Source organism: Danio aesculapii, chromosome 16, assembly GCF_903798145.1.
Source record: "Danio aesculapii chromosome 16, fDanAes4.1, whole genome shotgun sequence".
Taxonomy (NCBI): Eukaryota; Metazoa; Chordata; class Actinopteri; order Cypriniformes; family Danionidae; genus Danio; species Danio aesculapii.
In genome coordinates this window covers 10,700,652-10,726,068 of record NC_079450.1, presented here as the reverse complement: position 1 = coordinate 10,726,068, position 25,417 = coordinate 10,700,652, and the positions used below count along the sequence as shown (strand labels likewise).

Below are 25,417 nucleotides of genomic sequence, written 5' to 3'. Positions count from 1 at the left end.
GACTTCAACTGTGTGTGTGTGTATATATATTGTTACAATTGTTATTATTATTAATACAGCCATATTTCTTTATATAATTCCTTTATATACTATGTATATAGTTGAAGAGTTATATTTCAAATATTTGTTTAACGAGGAAAAAAAGATTTATTTCCAGATTTATTTATATTTGTTATAACATAACAATTTTTATAACTAATTAAATTTTTCTTTGCCATGTTTTGCATAATATTTTACTAGTTATTATGCAAGATACTAGTATTGAGCTTAAAGAGGCTTTAACTATTAGAGGCTTAATTTGGTTAATCAGGTTAACAAGGCAAGTCAGTGGTTTTTTCTGTAGCCAATCAAAAAAGATTAATAATTGAAAAAATATTAATTATATATAAGTCCAGCCAAACGAAAAGAAAATAATCTGAATTAATATATATTGTAATATATAAAATAAATATAATAAGAAATACTGTAAAAATATATACAGTTAAAGTCAGAATTATTAGCCCCCTGTATATATTTTCCCCTAATTTCTGTTTAAAGGGAAAGAAGATTTTTTACATTTCTATAGTATATTTTTCAAGATAGTAGTATTGAGCAATTAGGTGTAATTTAAAGGTTTAACTAGATGAATTAGGCAAGTAAGGTTAATTAGGCAAATCATTGTATAACAGTGGTTTGTTCTGTACACTATATATTATATTTCTAATAATAATATTGATTTTAAAATGGTTTTAAAAAATTAACAACTGCTTTTATTCTAGCCGAAATTAAACAAATAAGACTTTCCCCAGAAGAAAAAATATTATAGGAGTAATTGTATATAGAGGTAGGGTGTTTTCCAGTGATGGGTTGCAGCTGGAAGGGTATCTACTGCGTAAAACATATGCTGGAAAAGTTAGCGGTTCATTCCGCTGTGGCGATCCCTGATTAATAAAGGCACTAAGCCGAAAAGAAAATGAATGAATGAATGAATAATTATATATTATTAATTTAGAAATTGTTATTAGTTCATCACATTTACCAGCTATTGTTCTCTTTGACACCGCACACTTCCAGCTCATTGGTTAGACATTGTTTACCAGTATCTCCTGACCTCTTCAATCGTCTGTCCAAACACACCGCTGACCCTTGAGCGCAGTTTTTTTTTTCTCCCGCTGCCGGCCCGAACTCAGCTCTGCCAACAGGGACAGATCGATGGTGGCCGAGCCTGACATTGATCACGGCTAGAGAGCGTCTCATCGTTCAGATGTACTCGCAACATGTTTGTGTCGTGGCTACATGAGCCCGAAGCAGACCGATAGACAGATATCAATCACAGTCCACAGATTCACCGCCAAACAAACACATACTGACCATTAGATACAACCAGGAGATTTTAAGAGGGAGATTATGAGGAAAAATGATAAGGTGTGTGTTGTGTGTGTGAGAGAGAGAGAGAGATGATTTGTGAGCCTCTCTTGTGTGCTAGCATTACAAGAATGGCCCTCATGGGTGGCATGAAAAGGCTCTTGATTGTAAGAAGTGGTAACTTGATATTCAAGCTCCTTGCCCTGATAGATTTATTTACATTCAGAGCCTCAGGCCTGTCTGGAGGGAGTGAGAGAGAGAGAGAGAGAGAGAGAGGGAGAGAGAGGATCATGTTTTGATTGAATCTCTTTGTTTCTTGCACTAATTATTTGTAGATTTGGTCTGATTCTGTATTGTTCACATGCAAAGTTCAAAGTTTGTATTTAGATTTTATTTATTTAAATGTATTTGAGCTTTTTGTAATTTTTTTTACTTTGTTTTTTTTTAACCTTTTTTTATTTATGTAAACATAGATGTAAACAAAACTATTGTTGTCATATTTGAGTAATTATAGTTAACTTAACATTTTTAATTGTTTTTATTTTTATTTGATATGCCTTCTTATTCATTATGTAACCTGCATATTTATGGCCATATTTGTTGTGTTTATTTTGGTGTTTTATTATTATTATTATTATTATTATTATTATTATTAATATTAATACAATTGTTATTACTATTATTAGTAGTAGTAGTAGCAGTAGTGGTGGTGGTGGTAATAGTAGTTGTAACAGTAGTAGTAATATTAGTACAATTGATATTTTTATTAGTCGTATTAGGAGTAATATTAGTACAATACTTACAATTATTATTAAAAGTAGTAGTAGTATACAATTGTTATTACTATTATTTTTATTAGTAGTAGTAGTAGTAGTATGGTAGTAGTAGTAGTAATGTTAGTACAATTGACATTATTATTTTTAGTAATAGTAATATTATTATTAGTAGTAGTAGTATGGTAGTAGTAGTAGTAGTAGTAGTAATATTAGTACAATTTATATTATTATCAGTTGTACAATATTTATGATTATTATTGTTGTTGTTATTATCATTAATAATAATTATAATTATTATAGTAGTAATATTAGTATAGTTGAAATTATTAATTATTAGTAGTAGCAGTGGTAGTAATAGTACAATATTTATGATGAAGATGATTATTATTATTAAAATAGTATTATTAGTAATAATACTATTATTATTATTATTATTATTATTATTATAACTAGTAGCAGTAGTATTATTAGTAATATTAGTACAACAATACTTATAATTATTATTAAATGTAGTAGCACATTTGTTGTTGTTGCTATTATTGTTTATATTATTATTAGTAATAGTAATATTAGTACAATTGTTGTTAATATAATATTAATATTATTAGTAGTAGTAGTAGTAGTACAATATTTTAATATTATTGTTATTATTATTATTATTATTATTATTATTATTATTTTTAAAAGTATTAGTACTAGTATTAATACAATTATTATTATTTAATTATTATAAGTAGTAGTACTAAAACAATTTTTATGATGATATTTATTTTATTATTATTATCATCATTATTGTTTTTTTATTATTATTATTATAATTAAAAGTAGTAGTAATAATACAATTATTATTATTATTATTATTATTATTATTATTAAAAGTATTATTATAAGTAGTAGTACTAGAACAATTTTATGATGATATTTATTATTAATATAATAATAATAATAATTATTATTATTATTATTATTAAAAGTAGTAGTAATAATACAATTGTCATTATTATTATTACTATTATTATGATTATTATTATTATTATTATTATTATTATTATTATTATTAGGGACCGAGTGCGTAGGCCCAATTGGAGTACTCTGTTTATTATTATTATTATTATTATTATTATAGGTAGTAGTATTAGTAGTAATATTAGTACAATACTTATAATTATTATTAAAAAATAGTAGTAAGAGTACATTTTTTTTTGTTGTTGTTGTTATTATTATTATTAATAGTAATATTAGTACAATTGTTATTACTATTATTTATATTAGTAGTAGTAATATTAGTACTATAATTGATATTATTAGTAGTACAATATTTATGATTTTTAGTAGTAGTAGTAGTAGCAGTGCAATTGTTATTGTTATTATTAGTAGTAGTAGTAGTATTTTTAAACTGTTATAATTTAGTTTATATGTTTTTAATGTAATATATTATAAAATCTAACTTGTTCCCTTGAGCTAAAGCTGAATTTCACCATTGTTACTTCAAATAATATCATGCTTACAAATATCCTGTTATTATTAATAATGTCCTGTTACTTTTTTATAACTGTTGCTTTTTTTGTCTTCAGGAGATTTAGATGAACAGGAAATTTAAAACAACAGCCGTTTATTACAAAAATGCTCTAGGACTAACAGTTATTCATGAACTTAAGACCTAATTACAAGAAACAGCAAATACCATCATTCATTAAACATGACATTTAATTAAATAGATAGACCAAACTATTTTATTATAAAACATACTCCAATATTTTATAAAACCCCAGAGCAATAGTATTAAAATCTACAAAAAGTTTTCCCGTTTTGTCAGCATCATCCCTAAGTGGCTCAGTCCTCCTCATTTAGAGCACTGGACCTATTTAGCCTGACGGTCATTAAATATGAATTAAAAACCACACAGGCCTTTTTGCCTCTAAAATGTCATTACGCATGTTTATGGCAAGCAGTTGTTGAATAAGCAGTTTGCTGGGGTCCCCCGGGGATGGAACGAGGGGCCGCTTTCTGTGAGGGCCATGGGTGCCAGATGCATGTAGGGCTATGGCAGAAAGCTCTGGAAAATAAGCAAGGATAATAGCTGCTGAAATGGAATTTACATTAAGAGCCCTAACGGAGTGGAACACTTCAGGTTTGGCTCTGGCGGGATGCAGAGAGCTTCACCATTTCCTCAAGCTGCCGCTGCTTGGCAAAATCAAAATGAAATTGCAGCATTGGAACAGCAGGTACATTAATGGACAAGCCGTAAGATGTCTTTTCCAAACAAGCATCTGGCTTTTTTCCATTTGTGCGGCCGCATTTATTAATAGAACATATTTCCTAATCAGAGAGATGGTATTTGATGAAACATTGGCTTTGTTGGTTCTGGTTTGTGTAGCTTCACGCACAATCTCCACATGCTTTCAAGTCTCTTATTGAATTATTCATGTAATATAACTATCGTTGCATATTAGGCCCTAAAGTGTTTTTCCTGGACTGAAACATGCCTAATGCAAAAATATATAGCAAAATCATGTTGCCAGATTTGTGCAGACCCTCAGGATATCCAGATATATTTTTTCCAACACAGGCTCATTGTGAAAACGTAGCCCTGCGGACGTTTCTGGAGACAGCAAATTACGTAGGCGGAATGTACGTATAGCTGCATTTCTTTTCTTTAAACGAACGCTACGGGGCGGTGTGACGCCGTTCCTTTTCTCGCTTACCAGCTGACCGCTTACCTTCGTATGGACGGCATTCCGGCTGCAACCAGTTTCAATCGATAAAATTGGTTGGGTTTAGGGAAGGGGGAGGGTGGGTCAGCTGATCGTTCGCTCAGTCAGTCAGAAAGTCTGTCCAAAAGTCAGACAGCGGCCTCTGGTGGGTTTACGCGAGAATAGCAAGCGCAAATGGCACTCGCAAAGGAAGTTTGAGGTCTCGAAAAACGTACACGGCGACCTCTGGCGGATTCGCGAAAACAAAAACTGCAGAAAATTGTGCCGCCGGGACGTATTTCGCGGATTGCAGAAACGTCCGTGGAGGTACTTTTTCAGAATGAGCCTTGGTTGTTTTTTTCCTTTAAGTACAGCAGAGTTCAGGACTGGCCATCCTTGATCAGGCTTGAGTTTCCAGTAGTAATGGGTCATTCTTAAACAATTTGTTCATTTCGTGAGTCAAGAATGACAAGTCCTCTTAGGAAGTGATTCATTCATTTGTGCATGTGGGGTAGAAGATTACACTACCTACAAAAGTCTTGTCAGTTCCCTTTTGGGCAGCCCAAGCTCATTCTGAAAATGTACATCTATATACATTTCTGGAGACCGTCAAATATGTTCCAACAGCTACGTTTTTTTTTTTTTTTTTTTCAGTTTTCGTTCTCTTGGATCCACCAGACGCCGCTGTCGACTGACTGTTTGACTGACTGAATGACCGATCGACTGACCAACCCTCCTCCTTCTCTAAACCCAGCCAAAAGTGTTTTCAAAAGCACAAATTGACCCGATCACCCACTTCTCTAAAACCAAAAATCAGTCCAAAAACAAAAAGGCCCCCGGCTGAGTTTTACCATGTTTTCAGATTTTACCACATTCTCAACCTGTTATTTACTTATTTATTTTATTTTTTGACTTCTGTTTTTGTCTCACCTGCATTCTGGAATAATTCTTCACCAGACTCGAAACCCTTCGTCAAGATCAACTCTATTGCGTTTCAAGTCCACCGACGTACATGGCGAGCTACTATACAAACTGGTAACAGCGAGAAAGCCGTCTATATGGAGGTAAGCAGTCAGCTGCTAAGCAGAGAAAAGGAATGGCATCATAAAAAAAAGTTCAGTTTAAAGATGAAATGCAGCCATGCGTACTTCTGGCCACATAATTCGCGATCTCCAGAAATTTATATATTGGGCTGCGTTTTCAGAACGAGCCTATGCTGGACAATGTTTTGTGAGTGACCATAAAGAAACCAGAACCCTTGGAACTATGTTGAAAAAAATTATTTATTGGATTTACAGATTTTTTTAAGCTAACTGGTTGCAAACAATGATTATATGGGCTGAATTTAATCACACAAATTCAATTTAGTAATGTTCAACTTAGTTTGTTTAAATTCAGTCTATATAAGAATTTTATAAATCCGATGGATCATTTTATCCACCCCAGGCTCAATCTGAAAACGTACCTCTAGATACATTTCTGTAGATTATCACATGTGTCCCAGGAGCTATGTTTTTTTGCAGTTTTTGTTTTTGCGAATCCACAAGAGGCTGCTGTGAGATCTCAAATTTTTCTCGGGAGTGCCATTGTGCCTCTCATAAATCCACCAGAGGCTGCTGTCGACTGACTGACTGATCAACTGACCCAGCCTCCCCCTTCCCTAAACCTAACTAATAGTATTTCAAAAAGCACAGATTGACCCGCCCACCCACCTCCCTAAACTCAACCGACAAATTAAAAAAGCAATTCAGAAAAAAAAGCGCTCGTCTGAGTTTTACCACGTTTTACCACATTCTCACCCTATTATTTACTTGTTTATTTTATGGCTTCTGTTTGTGTCTTACCAGCATTCTGGAACCGTTCTTCACCGGAATCTAACCCCCTCATCGTGGTCAACTCCTCTCTGCGTCTCAAGTTCGCCAACGTACATTGCGAGCTAACTGGACAAACTGGTAATAGCGGAAAAGCTGTCCATATGGAGGTAAGGGGTCAGCTGGTAAGCACGAAAAGGAACGGCGTCATACCACCCGGTAGCATTCGCTTTAAAGACGAAATGCAGCCATATATACTTCTGGCTACATAATTTTCAATCTTCAGAAATGTATAAAGGCCTACATTTTCAGAATGAGCCTATGTTGGACAATGCTTTGAAGACAGAAACTGAGTAACCATAAAAATTTAACCCTTGGAAGAACTTTTTTGGGGAGTGAGAGGTTGCAAACAATTTATATGGGCTAAATATAATCAATAAATTAAATTAAATAATGTTCAACTTAATTTGTTTGTTTAAATTCAACCCATAAAAGTAGTTTGCAACCACTTACCTTAAATATTTTTTAGTGAATCCAATGAATAATTTTATCAGTGTATTAAATAGTAATTACACTGTAAAAAATGCAGAGTTCCACATAATTCCTTCATGTTGTCCCAACACAAATAGATTAAGTTAGCTTAATTTCTTTTACAAATTTAAGTTGACTAAACATAAACAATTAAGTTGTCCCCCTAAAAACTTAAGAATTGTTTTGTTTCAACTCATTTTACATAAGTTTGAAGAGTGCAGTTGAGCCCGCTTGATTTTCTTTTCTTCTTTCAGATGAACATCGTATTTCCCAGAATGACTTTAATATGGATTAAAATGTCTCTTTCCATCATGCCATTTGTAGCTTTTCAATGCACTTCATGTTATTCAGTTCAGAATTTTGCATAACTCTTATGATATCGTGAAATAAAGGCACACGGCACGCTTCCATATGCACAAAAAACCCCACAATGCTGCTTTATGATCGATGTGTAATTTTAGAAAGCTGTATGGGAAAGAAACATTGTAATGAAACGAGGTGTGGCCTACGGTCTAATTTTAATTTCCTAATTAAGAAGGAAATGTAGTGGCGGGTGGTGGGGGGGAGAGAGAGGCCTTCCAGAAAAATACAATTAATTGAATTGTGCTTTTTAATCTGGGAAAGCATGCGTCGTGGCGAGGCAGCCGTTGTCTTTCCCAGCGTCTGGAGAAGTGCACCTGCCTCCTCTGTCAGTACAAAAGAACAATCCTTCAGTGGCGCTCCACCGCTGACTCGCCCCTGTTCTCTAATTCACCTCCACTTTGTAGCTGAACCCATCAGTCACGACCATAAAAGACCCACTGCGCCTCTCTAGACCACTGGATGTGTATTAGAGCAATTTAGTGCAATTTACATTTTGCTGCAGGTCCCATTGTGAAGACCTGTCTAAAACTCACTGGGGTGCGTCAAACTTGCCTTATACGTTTCTTTTTTCTGCCGCCGTTAATGGGCTGACCTCAACTTAATGAAAGAATGGCCGTCTAATTGCCACGCGTTTGCCTCGGAAAATTGCACGTCTCTAGCTCGTAAGTTAAGTTGAATAACTTTGGGTCTAAAAATGAGAAGGAAAAAAAAGCATCGAGAGGAAATGGTTAGATTCTAACCTCGGTTCTTGGTTACTACATGCATCTGAAAGCACAAATCTGTGTCTTAACTGATAAACGATGAGTTACGCTATACTGTATTATTAATTTGTCAGTGTCGAAGAATGAATTGCTTCATGGTTATGAGGAAAATGTGTGTTTAAGTGTATTAGTTGTCCTGTAATTTAAGTAAAAAAGCCCTGCAGATTTTTGTTTAGATTTAATATTATTTTGACCTATATGTACTGTAAACTTATAAGATATTTATGTTAATTAGTTGAATTAAATTAACATTAAATTAACGCTATTTATGTTAATTAATTACAATGAATTAAATATCTTAGAATGTTGTTCAATGTAAAAACAAATCCATTTGCTTTATAATTATAGTGTGAAGTATTTGTAATTGCACATTTGTTGAGTCAGACTGTAATTTGGCTGTACTTATTTAACTTATTTTAAAAAAGCAGATCTCTGTGATCAGATTCTAACCCGTATCTTGTTTGCTGCATGCATCTGAAAGCACAAAACTGTGTCTTAACTGATAAACGATGAGTTATGCTATACTGTATTATTAGGTTGTCAGTGTCGAAGAATGAATTGCTTCATGGTTATTAGTTGTATTACTGTATTAGTTGTCCTGTAATTTATGTAGAAAGACCCTGTGGATTTTATTTAGATTTAATATTATTTGGACCTATATGTACTGTAAACTTATACGCTATTTATGTTGATTAATTAAATTTAATACCTTATAATGTTGTTCAATGTAAAAACAAATCCATTTGCTTTATAATTTTAGTGTGAAGTATTTGTAATTGCACATTTGTAGAGTCAGACTGTAATTTGGCTAATTATTTTTAAAAAGCAGGTCTCGGTGATCAGATTGTAACCCGTATGTCGTTTGCTACATGCATCTGAAAGCACAAAACTGTCTTAACTGATAAACAATGAGTTATGCTATACTTTATTATTAGTTTGTCAGTGTGAAAGATTTAATTGCTTTAGGAAAATTCGTGTTTACATGTATTAGTTGTCCTATAATTTATGTAGAAAAGCCCTGAGAATTTTATTTAGATTTAATATTTTATTGACCCATATGTACTGTAAACTCATACGCTATTTATGTTAATTAATTACAATGAATTAAATATTTTAGAATGTTGTTCAATGTAAAAACAAATCCATTTGCTTTATAATTATAGAGTAAAGTATTTGTATTAGTACATTTGTAGCGTCAGACTGTAATTTGGCAGCTCATTTAAAAACAAGTTTTTCTCTACTTTCATCCAAAAGCTCCGTAGACTGTAATAATAATAATAAACAATCCTGTCATGATGCAGGGACAGTGAACTGCAGACTTGAATACACATTTTCTGATTAAGAAATGTGTCTAATTTTGCTTCATGCATCTGCACTGCGGCCTATAAAAGTCCATACATCTCGCTAATTTGATAAACTGAAGTTAAACCACTATATCATTTTCTTCTCAAGGCTAAATCACTTCATAATTATATGGAAAAGTTATATTTAAGTAGCTATAAACTGTATAATCTTTGAGAGAAAGTCCCTGCATGACCGCTTACATTTGATCAAAATTTGCACTTTTTTTGCTACATCTGAAAATGGCATATATATTATTTTTGTCCATATATAAGGTATTACTTACTTTATAATAAAGTCATTTGAATATAAATATGTATCAAATTGTCATTTAACCCATACACTAAAATGACAAATTACCTTTAAAAATACATATCTTATTTTTATAATTATGTTTGTTAAATTTTTATGAGCTGTTTTGTGTTTATTACATTAATTGTACATGTCATTAATATATATATATATATATATATATATATATATATATATATATATATATATATATATATATATATATATATATATGTATGTATATATGTATAAAACCTAAACATTTAGGGTAACTCAAACCATTCGAGCAAACCGATTGCAACAAACCATTTGATCAAAAACTAATTCTAATAATGAGAACTGTGAACCTAATCCATTTGAGTAAATGAAGCAATTTGAGCACAGTTAAACCCGTTACATGAAGAGAACTCAAACCAACTGAGTACTGTAAAACCCAATAAGGCAACTCAAACTGTTTGAGGAAACCAATTGCTACAAAACATTTGAGTTAAAAAACTAATCTATACGAGTACTGTGAACTTTGAAGTTGAAGTAATGAGGTAATTAATTAACTCATAACCTTCAATAATGATTTCAAAACTCTTTTCAAATGAGTAGAATTAACATTCAGTCAATTTTGAGTTTCATTTCATTTGATAAAGTTGACTGTTGGGTTTTACAGTGTACATACATTTTGTTACCTACATTAATCATACCATGTTCTACTTTAATCGTCTGTATTGTTTTTAATTTGATAAACTGACGTTAAACTACCATATTATTTTCTTCTCAAGGCTAAATGACTTCATAATTATATGGAAAAGGTGTATTTGAGTAGGTATAAACTGTATAATTTTTCAGAGAAAGTCCCTGCATGACCGCTTACATTTGATCAAAATTTTCACTGAGGTGGCATTTAAATTGTTATTTTGTCCAATCCTCCGGGTTGGTCGTGCTCTCATTAGTTGACACCAGGGACGTGATGTCCATCGCTGCATCGGAGGGCAGGTTGACATGCTCTGATGAAGATCCAGACCCCTGCCACCCTCTGGGGTTGTCACCGAGGTTTCGGATCTGGAATCGGACATATTAGTTATTCCGGGCTGCTTCGGCCGTGGGACTGGAGATGGCTTGTCCCCCAGAACCGCGGCCGGACCGATTAGATGGATGTTACGTAGGGGTGAAGAAGAAGGCAAAACCCTCCAGACCCCCCGTCCCCTTCTTCCCGGAAGTACACAGAGAGCTCACGAAGGCACGGAGGGCACCTTTTTCTCCCCGGTCCTAGTGCACTCCCGCTCTCACCACCCTCGATGACGGAGCGGTCAGGGGATATGAGGCGATTCCCCAGTTGGAGCGTTCCCCAGAGCCACTCTACTTGGAGAGGTCCACCCAAACTCCCTTCCAAAGCATGCAGGTTATCTGAGTCTCTCACGGCCAGAGCCTACACTGCTGCTGGATAGGCCGCATCCACTCTGCATGCTATGGCCACCTATCAATGCTACCAGGCCGAGAAGCTGGCCGAGATACAGGAGGGCGGTTCTTCCTTAGGCTTGATGCATGAGCTCCGCACAGCAACCAATTACGCTCTCATGACCACCAAATTGGCTGCTCGTGCCCTGGGAAAGACGATGGCCACATTAGTGGTCCAGGAGCACCACTTCTGGCTGAACCTGGCTGAAATGAGAGACGTTGACAAAGCTTGCTTTCTTAACGCTCCCGTATCCCAGGCTGGCCTGCTCAGCGACACCGTTGGGGAGTTCATCTAGGAATTCTCCGCGGTGAAAGAACAGTCCAAAGCGATGGGAGAAGTCATCTACCAGCAGGCTTGGAAAACTGCTCCTTCCGCTGCCCCATCCGCCATGGCTGCTCCTCGCCGAGGGTGTCGACCCGCGGCTTCAACATCTGCTCCGCTTCCGCTGCCTGCTCCACCGGCCAAGCGGCAACACCGACCATCTCGCGGGACTGTGATGCCTCCGCCCTAGTGTTAAGCGTTAATTCCGGCAAACAGACCGCGAAGCGTCCCTGAGATGGGCCATCCGGAGAAGAGGGGACCTGCTCTTTCCTCGGTGGGTGTCCGAGGATCATCTCAGTCTACAACAATGACTTTAAAAACATCGCTGCTGGCCTGAGGGCTGGCGGCAACCAAATTTTTAACAAAAGACCTCCCCTACGGGCTCTCTCTGTCTTGGGTTTTCACCAAGCTCGCAGAGGGTGCCCTGGCACTACTTCGGCTAGTGGGCATTTGCATACTCAATTATCTCGACGACTGGCTGATTTTAGCCTTTTCTCGCGATCAGTTGATTATGCACAAAGACAGGGTGCCTCAGCATCTCGGCCAGTTGGGTTTTCGGGTCAACCGAGAGAAGAGCAGTGCAAAGGATCTCTTATCTCGGGCTAGAGCTGGATTCGATCACCATGGTTGCGCGCCTCTCAGAGGAGTGCACCAGGCTAATGCTTTCTTGTCTGCGCAACCTCGACAAGAAAATATGGGTCCTACTGAAAATTTTTTAGAGGCTCCAGGGGCATATAGCATCCGCAGCCGCAGACACACTGCTCGGTTTGCTTCATATGAGACCACTTCAGTGTTGGCTTCATGATTGAGTTTTCCATACAATCTCCCATAGTCTGGTTTCCTGACGCATATCGAAGTTCCTTATGAAGGGGAACGTCCTGGTTACGTCCGTAACCCACGTTCTCCGAATAGGGTTACGGAGACATGTGTCTCCACTGCCACAGCACCTGAGTCTCCAGCTGTGGAAGCTGAGTGATCGGCTCTTCAGCAGGCTAAATTCTAGTAAGCTGACTTCAGCAGCCGACTGATATAGCATTGATTAGCTCATCAGAATCAGCTGTGTTGCCAAGCTCTGCCAATTCAGTTGGCATTTCATTGGCCCTTTTTTTCTCATCATCAGGTTGATTAGTCATCTGACGCACTCCCATAGTCTGGTTTCCACACGCATGTCTCCGTTCCCTATTCAGGGAACATGGGTTATGGACGTAACCAGGACGTTCTACTTTAATCATCTGTATTATTATGATGGTTATCAGTTATTCACATATTATACATACATATATAAGTGTTCTTTAAAGTGTTTTTAGAGAGGAAAAAACAGCAATTAATTTATTATATTAAAAAAAATCACTTATTCAGTGTAACATGCCGTTCCTATTATACAGTTGCAGTCAGAATTATTCAACCCCTTTCATTTTTATTTATTTTTTTCTTTTTTAAATATTTCCCAAATGATGTTTAACAGAGCAAGGAAATGTTCACAGTATGTCTGATAATGTTTTTTCTATTGGAGAAAGTCTTATTTGTTTTATTTCGACTAGAAAAAAAACAGTTTTTAATTTTTTAAAACCCATTTTAAGGTCAATATTATTAGCCCCTTTAGGCTATATTTATTTTCGACAGTCTACAGAACAAACCATCGTTATACAATAACTTGCCTAATTACCGTAACCTGCCTAGTTAACCTAATTAACCTAGTTAAGCCTTTAAATTTCACTTTAAGCTGTATAGAAGTGTCTTAAAAATATCTAGTGAAATATTATTTACTGTCATCATGGCAAAGATACAATAAATCAGTCATTAGAGATGAGTTATTAAAATTATTATGTTTAGAAAATTGCTGAAGAAATTTTCTCTCCGTTAAACAGAAATAGGGGAAAAACAGGGGGGCTAATAATTCAGGGGGTTAATAATTCTGTATATATATATATATTCTGTATTCTATATATATATGTGTGTGTGTGTAGGTAGATAGAAAAGAAATATTCTGTCATGAAGTAAACAGCGATTACAGCTTCATTGTTCGACCTTTCAACACGCCATTACTAAAACGACGATCACTGTTTAGTTCAGTACATCAAGTTGAATTTGCTCCACGCTGCTCCTTTTAGCCCCCCCAAAAAATGGCCTTTGGTTTCTAAGGAGGCCATTGTATTTCCTCCATCGCCTAGCAACTATCACCAAGGCCAGCGCTTTATTGTTGCTGAGGCTAAGCGGCGCGTTCTCTGCAGCGTCTGTCTTCACATTCATCCGCACAAAACTCTCTCATTTCTCATCATTTGATCGTCAGGCATGTTCAGACTATGAACAATTGTTCCCAAATGCTCAATGTTCGGCTATAGGCGATAGATGAACTTGTGTATATATACTGGAAGCAGAGGGCGGGACTTTTACGCTGAAGTAAAATTTCGTTGACGTCATTTTTACACAATATCCTTGAATAGCACCTGTGTGCAAGTGTGGGGGGGGTTGTCTGTCTGTCAGCTTTGAGTAAAAAACATAACCCATGTCTGCAAAACCTACCCATTAGTATCTCCACCACTGACCAGAGAGACGCAGATCTTTCCTTTGCGTCCGGGGCCCTTCGGGATCAGCGTTCTTCTTTTCTTTCAAGAAGCTCTCCACTAAACAGACCTGTAGTTTTGCTCATTTTCACCTTGGAGTTGGTATCAATACTCCATTCATCTGGCCTCTGTTTTATTTCTCAAGTGCAGCCGAGACTCCAATTATCAGCGGGAGACTGATTTTGTCCTCCTTTTCTTCTTTTTTCCATCTAAAAGAAAGCCTTTCGACTAAAATCTTGACGCACAATAGCTGTTTTTGGTGAGTACCATATGTTTTATTTTGATTTCTTCACATTATGTTGAAGAACATACCTGCTTTGTGTTACTTCGCTTTAATTCGTCTGTTTTCACAGGTCACCGGCTGTTAAATTGTGTGTTTCTGAACATTTTCACTGGAAAAAAGAGGACAGAATCGTTCACTTGTTTTAAAAATCAACCCTGATGTCCTGCTATTAATCCAACGCATCAGGAATTGAAGTGAATAAATCAGGCAGGTGAGTTTTTCATCAATTTTTAAGTATGAAATATTGATGAAGATCACATTTTCTTTGGAAAAACTCTATTTATTATTGTCTAATATATTATTATAGTCAACATTGACCATTTTCCTTTTAAAATGCGACAATATTTTAGATATATCCTTCTGGAAATGGCATTGAGTTTAAAAAGAGCTCATCACAATGTGTATTTGCGAAGGCTGAAATGCGCATGAAAAGCCGCCTGTAGTTTATTTATCTCAATGTACAAGGAGAAGGTCATTGCGGACTAACAGCGTGTCCCTCACGCTTGTGTGACCTTCAGACCAGATATTACACTGATCCCAGCTGACAGCGAGCAAATCATTGCTCTATAATGAGTTATAACTCTGGAGAGATGCATATAAAACACTGATTTGTGGTGAGATGGGACACTGACTGCAATCTGCAGGCCAAGACCTGCATTGATGCACTCTAAATTATGTTTGTTAATACATTTTATAATATCTATTTATTTAATAAGCTCGTTAATGCTTTGTTTAATGAATATTTAATATTTTGTTTTTATGTTCAGTGATTATATCAGCTTTTTGGAGGTTTTTCTGGTGTAGTCCACTGCGGTGTGGAAGACTAGTGATTTTGTTGTTTTCATGATGGAAGGAGACAACAAGTCATAGTCTGCCTCATTGCTCTGAGATGAACGTCTTCAGCGCAGGCAGAAAATAAAGCAGAGTTTATTTATTTGCACTGCCCTCTGCTGCCAAACTAAATGACTGACATGAGCTGAGGAGCTTCATTTGGGAGGAAACGCACTGGCGTGGTCCTTCAGGTGCGTGTGTGGGTTGTACTGAGGGTTGCTGAATGAACACTTTTTGTTGATTTTCTTGTAAAGCAGCTGACTCGGTTTGAACAGTTAAATGATAGAAACTGGCTAATTCTGTGAAATGTGTTTAAAAATGTCATTTGTGTGTTCAGCATTTGTCATCTTGGCTTTAAATGTGAACGTGAGATTCAGACAGAGGATTAAAATGACAATAAATCCCTAACAATGATAGTCTGTGCTTTTTTAATAGTTTTATTTTGAAAAATCATTAAAATTGTGTTTAAATAGCCTTTTGTGTATAAAAACTGTTCTTTTATAATGTGTTTTTCAGTAGTTCTATTACAAATCATTAGATCTGTGTGTTTAAATAGCTTTTTAACTAAAAACTGATCTTTTATAATGTGATTTTCAGTAGTTCTATTACAAATCATTAGATCTGTGTGTTTAAATAGCTTTTTAACTAAAAACTGATCTTTTATAATGTGTTTTTCAATATTTATATTTAAAATAATCAAATGTGTGTGTTTAAATACCTTTTTTGTATTGAAGGGTTCTTTTATAATGTGTTTTTCAATAGATCTATTAATAATCATCACATGTGTGTGTTTAAATATATTTTTCTGTATAAAAACTGATTTTTCATAATGGGTTTTTCAAAATTTCTATTTAAAATAATCAAATGTGTGTGTTTAAATAGCTTTTTTGTATAAAAAGGATCTTTTATAATGTGTTTTTCACCAGATCTATTAATAATCATCACATTTGTGTGTTTAAATATATTTTATTGTATAAAAAATGATCTTTTATAATGTGTTTTTCAATATTTCTATTTAAAATAATCAAATTTGTGTATTTAAATAGCTTTTTTTGTATAAAAACTGATCTTTTATTATGTTTTCTTTTAATAGTTCTGTTAAAAAAATAATTTGTGTCTTTAAATAGCTTTTTCTGTATAAAAGCTGATCTTTTATAATGTGTTTTTCATTATTTCTATTTAAAATAATCAAATGTGTGTGTTTAAATAGCTGTTTTGTATAAAAAGGATCTTTTATAATGTGTTTTTCAATAGTTCTGTTAAAAAAATTTAATATGTGTGTTTAAATAGCTTTTTCTGTATAAAAGCTGATATTTTATAATGCGTTTTTCAATATTTCTATTTAAAATAATCAAATTTGTGTGTTTAAATAGCTTTTTGTGTATAAAAACTGCTCTTTTATAATGTGTTTATCAATAGTTCTGTTAATAATCATTAAATCTTTGTTTAAATAGTTTTCTTTGTATAAAAACTGTTCATTTATAATATGTTTTTCAATAGTTCTATTAAAATCATCATGTGTGTGTGTTAAAATATCTTTTTAACTAAAAACTGCTCTTTTATAATGTGTTTTTTAATATTTCTATTTAAAATAGTCAATTTTGTGTATTTAAATAGCTTTTTAACTATAAAAAATATTTATAATGTGTTTTTCTATTTAAATAATCACTAAATGTGTGTGTTTGAATAACTTTTTCTGTATAAAAACTGTTCAATTATAATGTGTTTTGCACTAGTTCTGATAAAAATCACTAAATATGTTTAAATATCTTTTTCTGTATAAATACTGATCTGTTAAATTGTGTTTATTAATACTTCTGTTAATAACTGTTGTGTGTTTAAATATCTGTTGTTGTTGTTTTATGTATAAAAATGTTCTTTTTAATGTCAGGTTTTTTAAATATGGCCCAAAACTTAAATGTGTCCCACTTTTACATGCTATAAGGTTAAAACTGCAACATTTATACTTTTAAAATGATCATATTTTATCTTTAGAATTATTTTTAACACAAATGTACATTTGATTTAATGTGGTTTCTTTCATTTTTAAGGGGGACATGTTCAATCCACTTGAAAAAAACAATTAAGCTAACTTAATAGATTTGTGTTGGGACAACCTGATGGAGTTGCGTGGAACCCAGCATTTCTTACAGTACAATATATTTTAAATGTAGATTAAAATAAATATTTACGTCAATATTTCTGTAATAACATTTTTTGAATACTCATATCTAGAAAATTAAAAACAATATTCATATTTGATCTGTTATGTCGTGTTTAAGGTTATTTAATAATTTTAAATGTTTGAATTTATATTATTTATTATATTATTTCCAAAATATCAGGAAAATAGTGATTTTTTTTTTTCCTTAGATGGTTCCCTTAGCAGTAGCATAAGAAAAACAAAATGGCTTCTTTGTTTAGTACTATTGAGATGTCCAAAAACAATTACATTTTGTAAAAAAAAAGATTGTGCCGTGACCTTTAAATTATATTTATTTCTCTTAAATATACATAAAGACACACAAAAGCAATGCATGTGAACTAAGGAATGGTGATTGCTTTGGGTTTACTGGGGAGGCAGCATGGTTTTAGTTTTATCAGCCACAAATTTGAGGACGTCCTCAACGTGGGTCTGGACCATGTCAGCCAGTGGGGCAACCTGAGCCTGAACGGAGGCGGCCAGAGGCTTGATCTGGTCCTCAATGTTGGAGAAGGGCTTCAGCTGCTCCTGGAGCTTCTCAACCATGGGCTGAAACTGGGCTCTGCTCTGCTCCAGGTAAGCACTGCATCACAAAGACAAAGACAAAGATAAAGAAAATGTAATATTTATTGAGTACCTGTTTAAAGTAAGTACACCCCCCCCCCCATCCCCCCCCCCCCCCCCTTAATTCATTCAAGGTCAAATAAACGTGTTTTATTTTAATAATATCCACTGAAGCTTCAGATCTTCTCTTTCACTGTCTGAAATAGTTGGTTCAAGGATCTGCTCTCTCTAAACCCCGCCTTCCTTAGAGCCTGCTCTGCTCTGATTGGTCAGATGAGTTAGTTTCTTGGGATTGGTTGACTGCTTACAGAAATTGCATGAAGGACCATTTCTCAAAAAGCCTAATAAGGCCATTTTAAATCAAGATACATTTACTTGATACACTAAATAACATTTTATTTTGTTCAATAAAATCAATATATTGTTTCCTTCTTTTAATAACTTGTTTGAATGCACTCTTATATAAATAAGATATAATATAATAATATAATAAACTTAAAGAATTTGATCATTTCAACTAAACAGGCAGAAAAGAAGACATCTCAAATTAATGTATGTTCATTTAAAGAGATAGTTCACCCAAAATGGAAAACTACTGTACTCATGCCCTCCGTTCATTTCAAACCTGTGTTTTTTGTTGTTGTTGTTGTTGTTCTGAAGTATGCTGGTGGTCAGTTGAGTTGATTCATTGACGTTCATAGTGGGGTCAAATATGGACAAACCCAACATTGGGGTATTTTTAATTTTTATTTTTTCAGTTAAATTTAAATTACACTTTTTTTAGAGCAGTTGCTGGGTTTGTCCAAATTTAGCCCAACATTGGACCGCTGGTAATCAGCGAGTTGATGGCATCCATTGAGGTTACACTCCTAAAATGTTGGATTGTGATAACCCAATGTTGGGTCAAATAAGACAAACTCAGCATTGGGGTAATTTTTTATTAAATTTAAATGACACTTTTAAAGCAATTGGTGGGTTTGTCCATATTTGACCCACTGTTGGGTTATGACAATCCAGCATATTATACCGTCAACTGGATGTTTTTCTGAAGTTTGCTGGTAATCAGCGATTTCATGGCATCCATTGATGTCATTGTGGGGTTTTTGTCCTGCTTTAGACTTCAGAGGTTACACTTAGGCCCATTCCTAATTCTATTTCCGTACCCCTTCCCCTTGACCCTTACAACCAATGGTTAAGGGGAAGGGCTTCAAAATGTACCCCTAAGAATTGGGACAGCACTACAGCACCTGTACACGTCATCATATGTCATCGCGATCTCATGCTTCATGTGTGTAGTAGTTATTCTAGTTGTTATTTCTTTGGTATTTATCTTCAGGAGATCACTGAAGGCATATATCATGTTATCATAATGATCTAATGTGACAATAAGATCGTAACTATACTGTGTATTTACACAGTGGCCATATTTATCGATGTAAACACACAAAACAAGATTAATATTATAGCAGACACTGTAAAAGGCCCATTTCCAGCCACTAGACTTGCTGTAGAATGTTGTGGGACTGCTGTACAGGAGTTATTATTATGGATTATAGCATTTTTTTGGGGGGGGGGGGGGGGGTGGGGGGGGGGGGTTTTTTAAAAAGCATGACGGTAAAACATGAACGCCATTATGAATGTATTAAAACGTGATTGTTTGCTATAAAAATTCATATTAATGACAAAAAATTACTAATTTGGGGATCACTTTACTTCCGGGTTCAGCAATGCTGCTGCTGTGGCTGGTGTATTCTGGGAAATTTTCTTACCCCTTGGTTTCAAGTGTGGTCCTGAAAAATCTTAGGTCGAAGGGATATTCACCCCTTTCCTTTAGCCCTACGCCTTCAAGCTAAAGAGAATTGGGGTAAGGGGAAGGCCTAAGGGGTAGAATTGGGATTGGGCCTTAAAGAATGTTGGGTTGTGATAACCCAATGTTGGGTCAAATATGGACAAACCCAACGTTGGGTTGTTGTTGTTTTTTTACTAAATTTAAATCACGCTTTTTAAAGCAATTTTTGGGTTTGTCCATATTTGACCCAACATTAAGTTATGACAAGCAATTGTTGAGTTTGTCTAAATTTGACTCAATGTTGGGTTATGACAACCCAGCATTTTATAGTGTCAATACTTTTCTGAAGTGTGCTGGTAATCAGTGAGTTGATGGGTCCATTGACGTTCATTGGTTTTTTCCCCTACTTTAGACATCAGAGATTACACTCTTAAAAGGTTGGGTTGTCATAACCCAACATTGGGTCAAATATGGACAAACCCAACATTTTAGTTTTTTTTAATTACACTTGTTAAAGCAATTGTTGGGTTTGTCCATATTTGACTCAACATTGTGTTATGACAACCCAGCATATTATACCGTCAATACTTTTCTGAAGTCTGCTGGTAATCAGCGAGCTGATGGCATCCATTGACGTTCATAGTGGATTTTTTTCTCCCTACTTTAGACATCAACGGTTACACTTTAAAAATGTTGGCTTGCCGACCCAACGTTGGGGTGTTTTTTTTTTCTCAGTTAAATTTAAATGACACTTTTTAAAGCAATTGTTGGGTTTATCCATATTTTATTCAACTTGGGTTATGACAACCCAGCATGTAATACTGTCAACTGTATACTTTTCTGAATATGCTGGTATTCAACAAATTGATGGCATCCATTTATTTCATAGTGTTTTTTTCACATTAGAAGTTACACTCTAAAAAGTAATGGTTTTGTGCATACTTGACCCAACGTTGGGTTATGATCAAGGCTCCTGCTTGACGCTGACACGCTGCTCCTACTCTCGGTGTGAGTCTCGGTTGCGAACATGCATGCCGAAAAAATAGCCGCGCAGTGAGTTTTGCAAGTCGACAAATCAAAGTTCAAATAACATAATGGTGATCTTAATTAGACTAAGCATGGCTCCTGGCAGATTTTTTGTATGAAGCAAAAAGGAGGGATGATGGATCAGGAAGGTAAGACTTAATAAACCTAATTCTCGGCCATGAGTCGGGTCTAAGACAAAACACAACAGATAATTCTATAAAACATCTTTTTTGTATGATAATAGAATTGTTCATAGAATTTCATTCAAACTCGAAATTAATATTCATGCAAAAGATTTCTTAAATTATCTTAGCAACAGATAGGATAATAATTGTATAATAACTATAATATTGTTTATATATATATATATATATATATATATATATATATATATATATATATATATATATATATATATATATATATATATATATATATATTTATATATTTATATATATAATTATTTAGTTTTATTTTTTGAAGGGGAGCTGTGGCCCAGTAGAGCTTTATGTCTAGCAACGGCACTGGTTACAATATTAGCATAACCCAGCATATTATTCTGTCTAGCCACCAGCATTCTTCAAAATTTCTTTTGCATTCAGAAGAAAGAAATCCACAAAGATTTGGAACTACTTCTTTGAATGTTGACAGAACTGTGCTTTTTGTGTGAACTATCCCTTTATGATTGTTTAGATATTCATACTGGAAAACTTTTTTTTTTTTGCATTGCATAAATGCCTTCTTCATTTCTGTTTAAGTTGCACAAGGATGATTATGATGAATGATGATGGACTTACCTAGCTTTGTTGGCCAGCTCTGGACCCTCAACGTTCTTCAGATTGTCCACAAAATCCTGGAAGTACTTGGCGATCTTGTCCAGCTCAGCAGAAGCGTCTCTCTTGACCAGAGATGCTGACTCAGAGCCTGAACATGAACAGAAAATGCTTGATCAATACAGTATTACATCAAGTTAAATCAGGTGAGAGACTCTCTGGCTTTTACTGCACTTTTCCACAGGGCACTTTGTTATGTTAAGTACTTTACAGAGTAAAGATAAAATACCCACTGTGCTAATCTCTAGTTTATATCTCTTTAACCCGCAATACACATCATCTAGAGAGACAAAACGGGGTTTAAAGACTTACTGATGGCCAGAGCAAAAACAATGACGGCGATGAGGGAGAATTTCATGGCTGCAGGTTGAGCAAGAGTTGCCTGACAACACAAAGACATTCATTAATATCTCTCTCTGGTCAGAATTTTACACATAGTTTTCCATTACCAAACAACAGCAGGGTTTGACATTTCCCCAATTTCTGTTTAATGGAAAGAAGATTTTTACAACACATTTCTAAACATAATAGTTTGTTCTGTAGACAATCGGAAATGTTACAATAATTTTGACTTTAAAATGTTTTTTAAACAATTAAAAACTGCTTTTATTCTAGCTGAAAATAAAACAAATAAGACTTTCTCTAGAAGAAAAAATATTATCAGACATACTATGAAAATTTCCTTGCTCATAGTTTAGGAAATATTTAAAAAAGAAAACAAAATTTACAGGAGGGCGAATAATTGTGACTTCAGCGGTATACAACCAATGTTATTTAAAAAAACAAACATTTTTATTCACTGAAATAAAATAAAATAACCACTATTAAGTTGTCACAAGCACCAGCAATCTAATCCTGGCAGAATGCTGGTAAACACACAGATCGCATAGAACTACAAATCTGCCATTATATGCACTACAAGATCCAGTCATGCACTGCACCCACACACACTGGTTCCTAATCCTGGCTGATTACTAGCACACACAACTGAACTAATGGCATGGACTTTAAAAGCAGCACAAACACACACACACACTAGTTGCTGAGTCTTGCTATACTGTTAGTGAACATTACAGTGCAGTTTCCTTGCCTTTTGTGTTTGAACCAGCCTGATCTCACGAGAAAACGTAAGTATTTTACGTTTTGTCAGTTTAGTAGCTAATTCAGTTGTACGAAAATGTACGTTTTTAAAAAGGAGGTGTGGCACCAAACCCCACCCCTAAACCCAACCGTCATTGGGTGATGAGCAAATCATACTAAATAGTACAAATTAGCCACTAAATCAAAAAGTTACAAATCGCTATGAGATTGTGTTGGTTTGAACCTTGCTTTGTTTTGTTTGTTTTACATTGTCTGCTGCCTGCCTGTTTTGACCATTTGTTTGTGTATTTGACTACGACTCCTCTGGATTGCCCATATACATCTGTTTGCCCCTGTGTTGACCATTGCTTGCCTGACTATCTCTGTTTAATAAACCTGCTTTTGGATCTGCACCTCCCTTGTCAGCGTCCGCTTCACGTTACATAAATACTTTTAAAAAGAAATTAAACTAACAACAGTCACTGAAAAAATAAATAAAATAAAATAATTAGCAAAATCTTATGTTTATCATGTTCAGAGTTAAAAATCACTACCTGCGACTGCTTAGGGAAGTTCCTGCAGATGTGCTTTTTACAGACAAACACATTTTTTTAATTTGCCAAAAAAAGTAATTACGCTGTAAAAAAATATACATATATTAACTTAATTTGAACTTTAATTTTTCCATATTTTATGATTCATGTTTTAATTTTTTTAAATATTATTTTATGCTTTTGAATCGCTTTATGAAACTTTGATCTTTTTTTCTGACAACTTTTACCCTTAAAAAATGGAAAAGGTGACTTTTATTAACATTTTTAATAGTTTAAAGTGATATATTGTCTGGGTTGGTGTTGTATAGAAGAATGGTCAAGGTCATATAATGCAATTCAAAAGCACAAATAAATGGAGAAAAAAATAAAAACATGAATCACAAAATATGGAAAAATGCTAATTTATGCATATTGTTTACAGTGTAGAATTACTGAAACTGAAACTAAAAATGAACTAGAAATTTGTTCACAAAACAAAAGCTTTAATAAAACCATAAAACTATTTTTAGCTGTAAAAATTTGTTCAGTTTATTTAAAAAAATGGCATCAAAATAAAACTAATCTAAAAAAGCAAAACAATAATAATATTAGGCATTTGTAGGTACAAAAGCATACAATCATAGGTATTAGCATAGCTGTAATCTTACCTTGTGTCAATGTGTCGTTAGGCCTGGTGTGATGTGATGATCTGTCCTCTAAAGTCCCTGGGGCTTTTATAATCCCGGGACACTGGGATTGCACCCATTCAAAGGGTGAACCGTGCTGATGAAATCATCCATGCTCAACCTTTAGGCTTTACCTGACACAGAAACGATTGAATCAAAGGTCAGGAGTTATCACATCTTTGTGCTTAATGAGTGCATTTTTGGGATGCTTCAGTCACCGGATGATGTCATCAGTTTGAATGACTACACTGCTGAATATAGCATACGCTTGGCAATAAGAAATAAACCGGGGCTTATAAGTGGATTGAACGGAATTAATCAAAGTGTATAGGGTGGCATGGTGGCTCAGTGGTTAGCACTGTCACCTCACAGCAAGAAGGTCACTGGTTTGAGTCCCAGCTGGGTCAGTTGGCACTGCTGTGTGGAGTTTGCATGTTCTCCCCGTGTTTGGCGTGGGTTTCCCCTGGGTGCTCTGGTTTCCCCCAAAGACATGTGCTCTAGGTAAACTGGATGAAATAATTTGGCTGTAGTGTGAGTGTAAATGAGTGTGTTTGGGTATTCACAGTGGCAACTTCTGAAATAGAGACTAGGCTAAAGTAAAATGAATGAATGAATAATCAATGAGTCTTTGTCTGTTGAATTCTGTATTGATTTAAATCAATCAAATTTCCTAAACTTGCTTGAGTGATGGTTTTAGGTGGGTTTAGTTTCCAAGTTTAGTTTAGCTAATATTTTAGCTTTTCCTTGGGGATTTTTTAAACTGATCTTGTACACAATAGTTTAATCCAGTAATTGCAGGAGGAGTGATTCTGGCAATCCTTGGTTTTTTACTATTTTTCATTAGAATAAGAAAGATTAGATGCTGATTAGATGCATTAGTTTACTGTGCATTTGGTTTCATTTAGTATATCGCAATTACAACAATTATTTTGAATTCAGGCCAGCGCTGTAAAAAAAGCTGGAATCCACACAATCGATTTGTGTTGGGACAACATGAAGGATTATTAAAGGGTACATAGTTTACCTCTTTTTTATGATTTAATATTAATATTATGGTTCTTCTAAGTGTGCCAGTTTAGGTTCAGTTCAAAACACAATTCAGATTGTTTGATTATAATGTGTTATAAGTGTCATTTGGGGGGCACATCTGTACACAGTTCGATGCTTTAGGAGTGCGTTGCTAAACATGAAAATTAGTTTTGACTTCCCGCCCAACATAACAAGGGGGCGGAGCCAAGAGCCACCTCCGCTTTGTGTTTGGCAACAGACAGACAGACAGACAGAGAGAGGCAACATGAGGGAGAGGACCAGCATTCAGCTGTACATGTACGAGTCGGACACAG

At 34.8% G+C, this 25,417-nt stretch overlaps 1 protein-coding gene across 1 annotated transcript; it reads right to left on the bottom strand.

Annotated features, from left to right (window-relative positions):
- Nucleotides 1-17,838: 17,838 nt before the first annotated feature.
- On the bottom strand, nucleotides 17,839-24,151 carry LOC130243544 (type-4 ice-structuring protein LS-12). Its single transcript, XM_056475754.1, has 4 exons — nucleotides 24,057-24,151; nucleotides 22,088-22,157; nucleotides 21,740-21,866; nucleotides 17,839-18,146 (listed from the first exon to the last, which is right to left on the bottom strand). Exons 2-4 carry the CDS (start codon nucleotides 22,131-22,133, stop codon nucleotides 17,930-17,932), a joined length of 390 nt encoding a protein of 129 aa, XP_056331729.1. The 5' UTR covers nucleotides 22,134-22,157; nucleotides 24,057-24,151; the 3' UTR covers nucleotides 17,839-17,929.
- Between the last annotated feature and the right edge of the window lie 1,266 nt (nucleotides 24,152-25,417).

What these genes read in the sequence shown, in the direction of transcription:
- LOC130243544 (XM_056475754.1), bottom strand. Translation starts at nt 22,133, where the DNA reads ATGAAATTCTCCCTCATCGCCGTCATTGTTTTTGCTCTGGCCATCA. An exon ending in TGTTTTTGCTCTGGCCATCA is followed by an intron (nt 21,867 to 22,087) that starts GTAAGTCTTTAA and finishes GTTCATGTTCAG; the next exon opens with GCTCTGAGTCAGCATCTCTG. An exon ending in GAGCTGGCCAACAAAGCTAG is followed by an intron (nt 18,147 to 21,739) that starts GTAAGTCCATCA and finishes TTTGTGATGCAG; the next exon opens with TGCTTACCTGGAGCAGAGCA.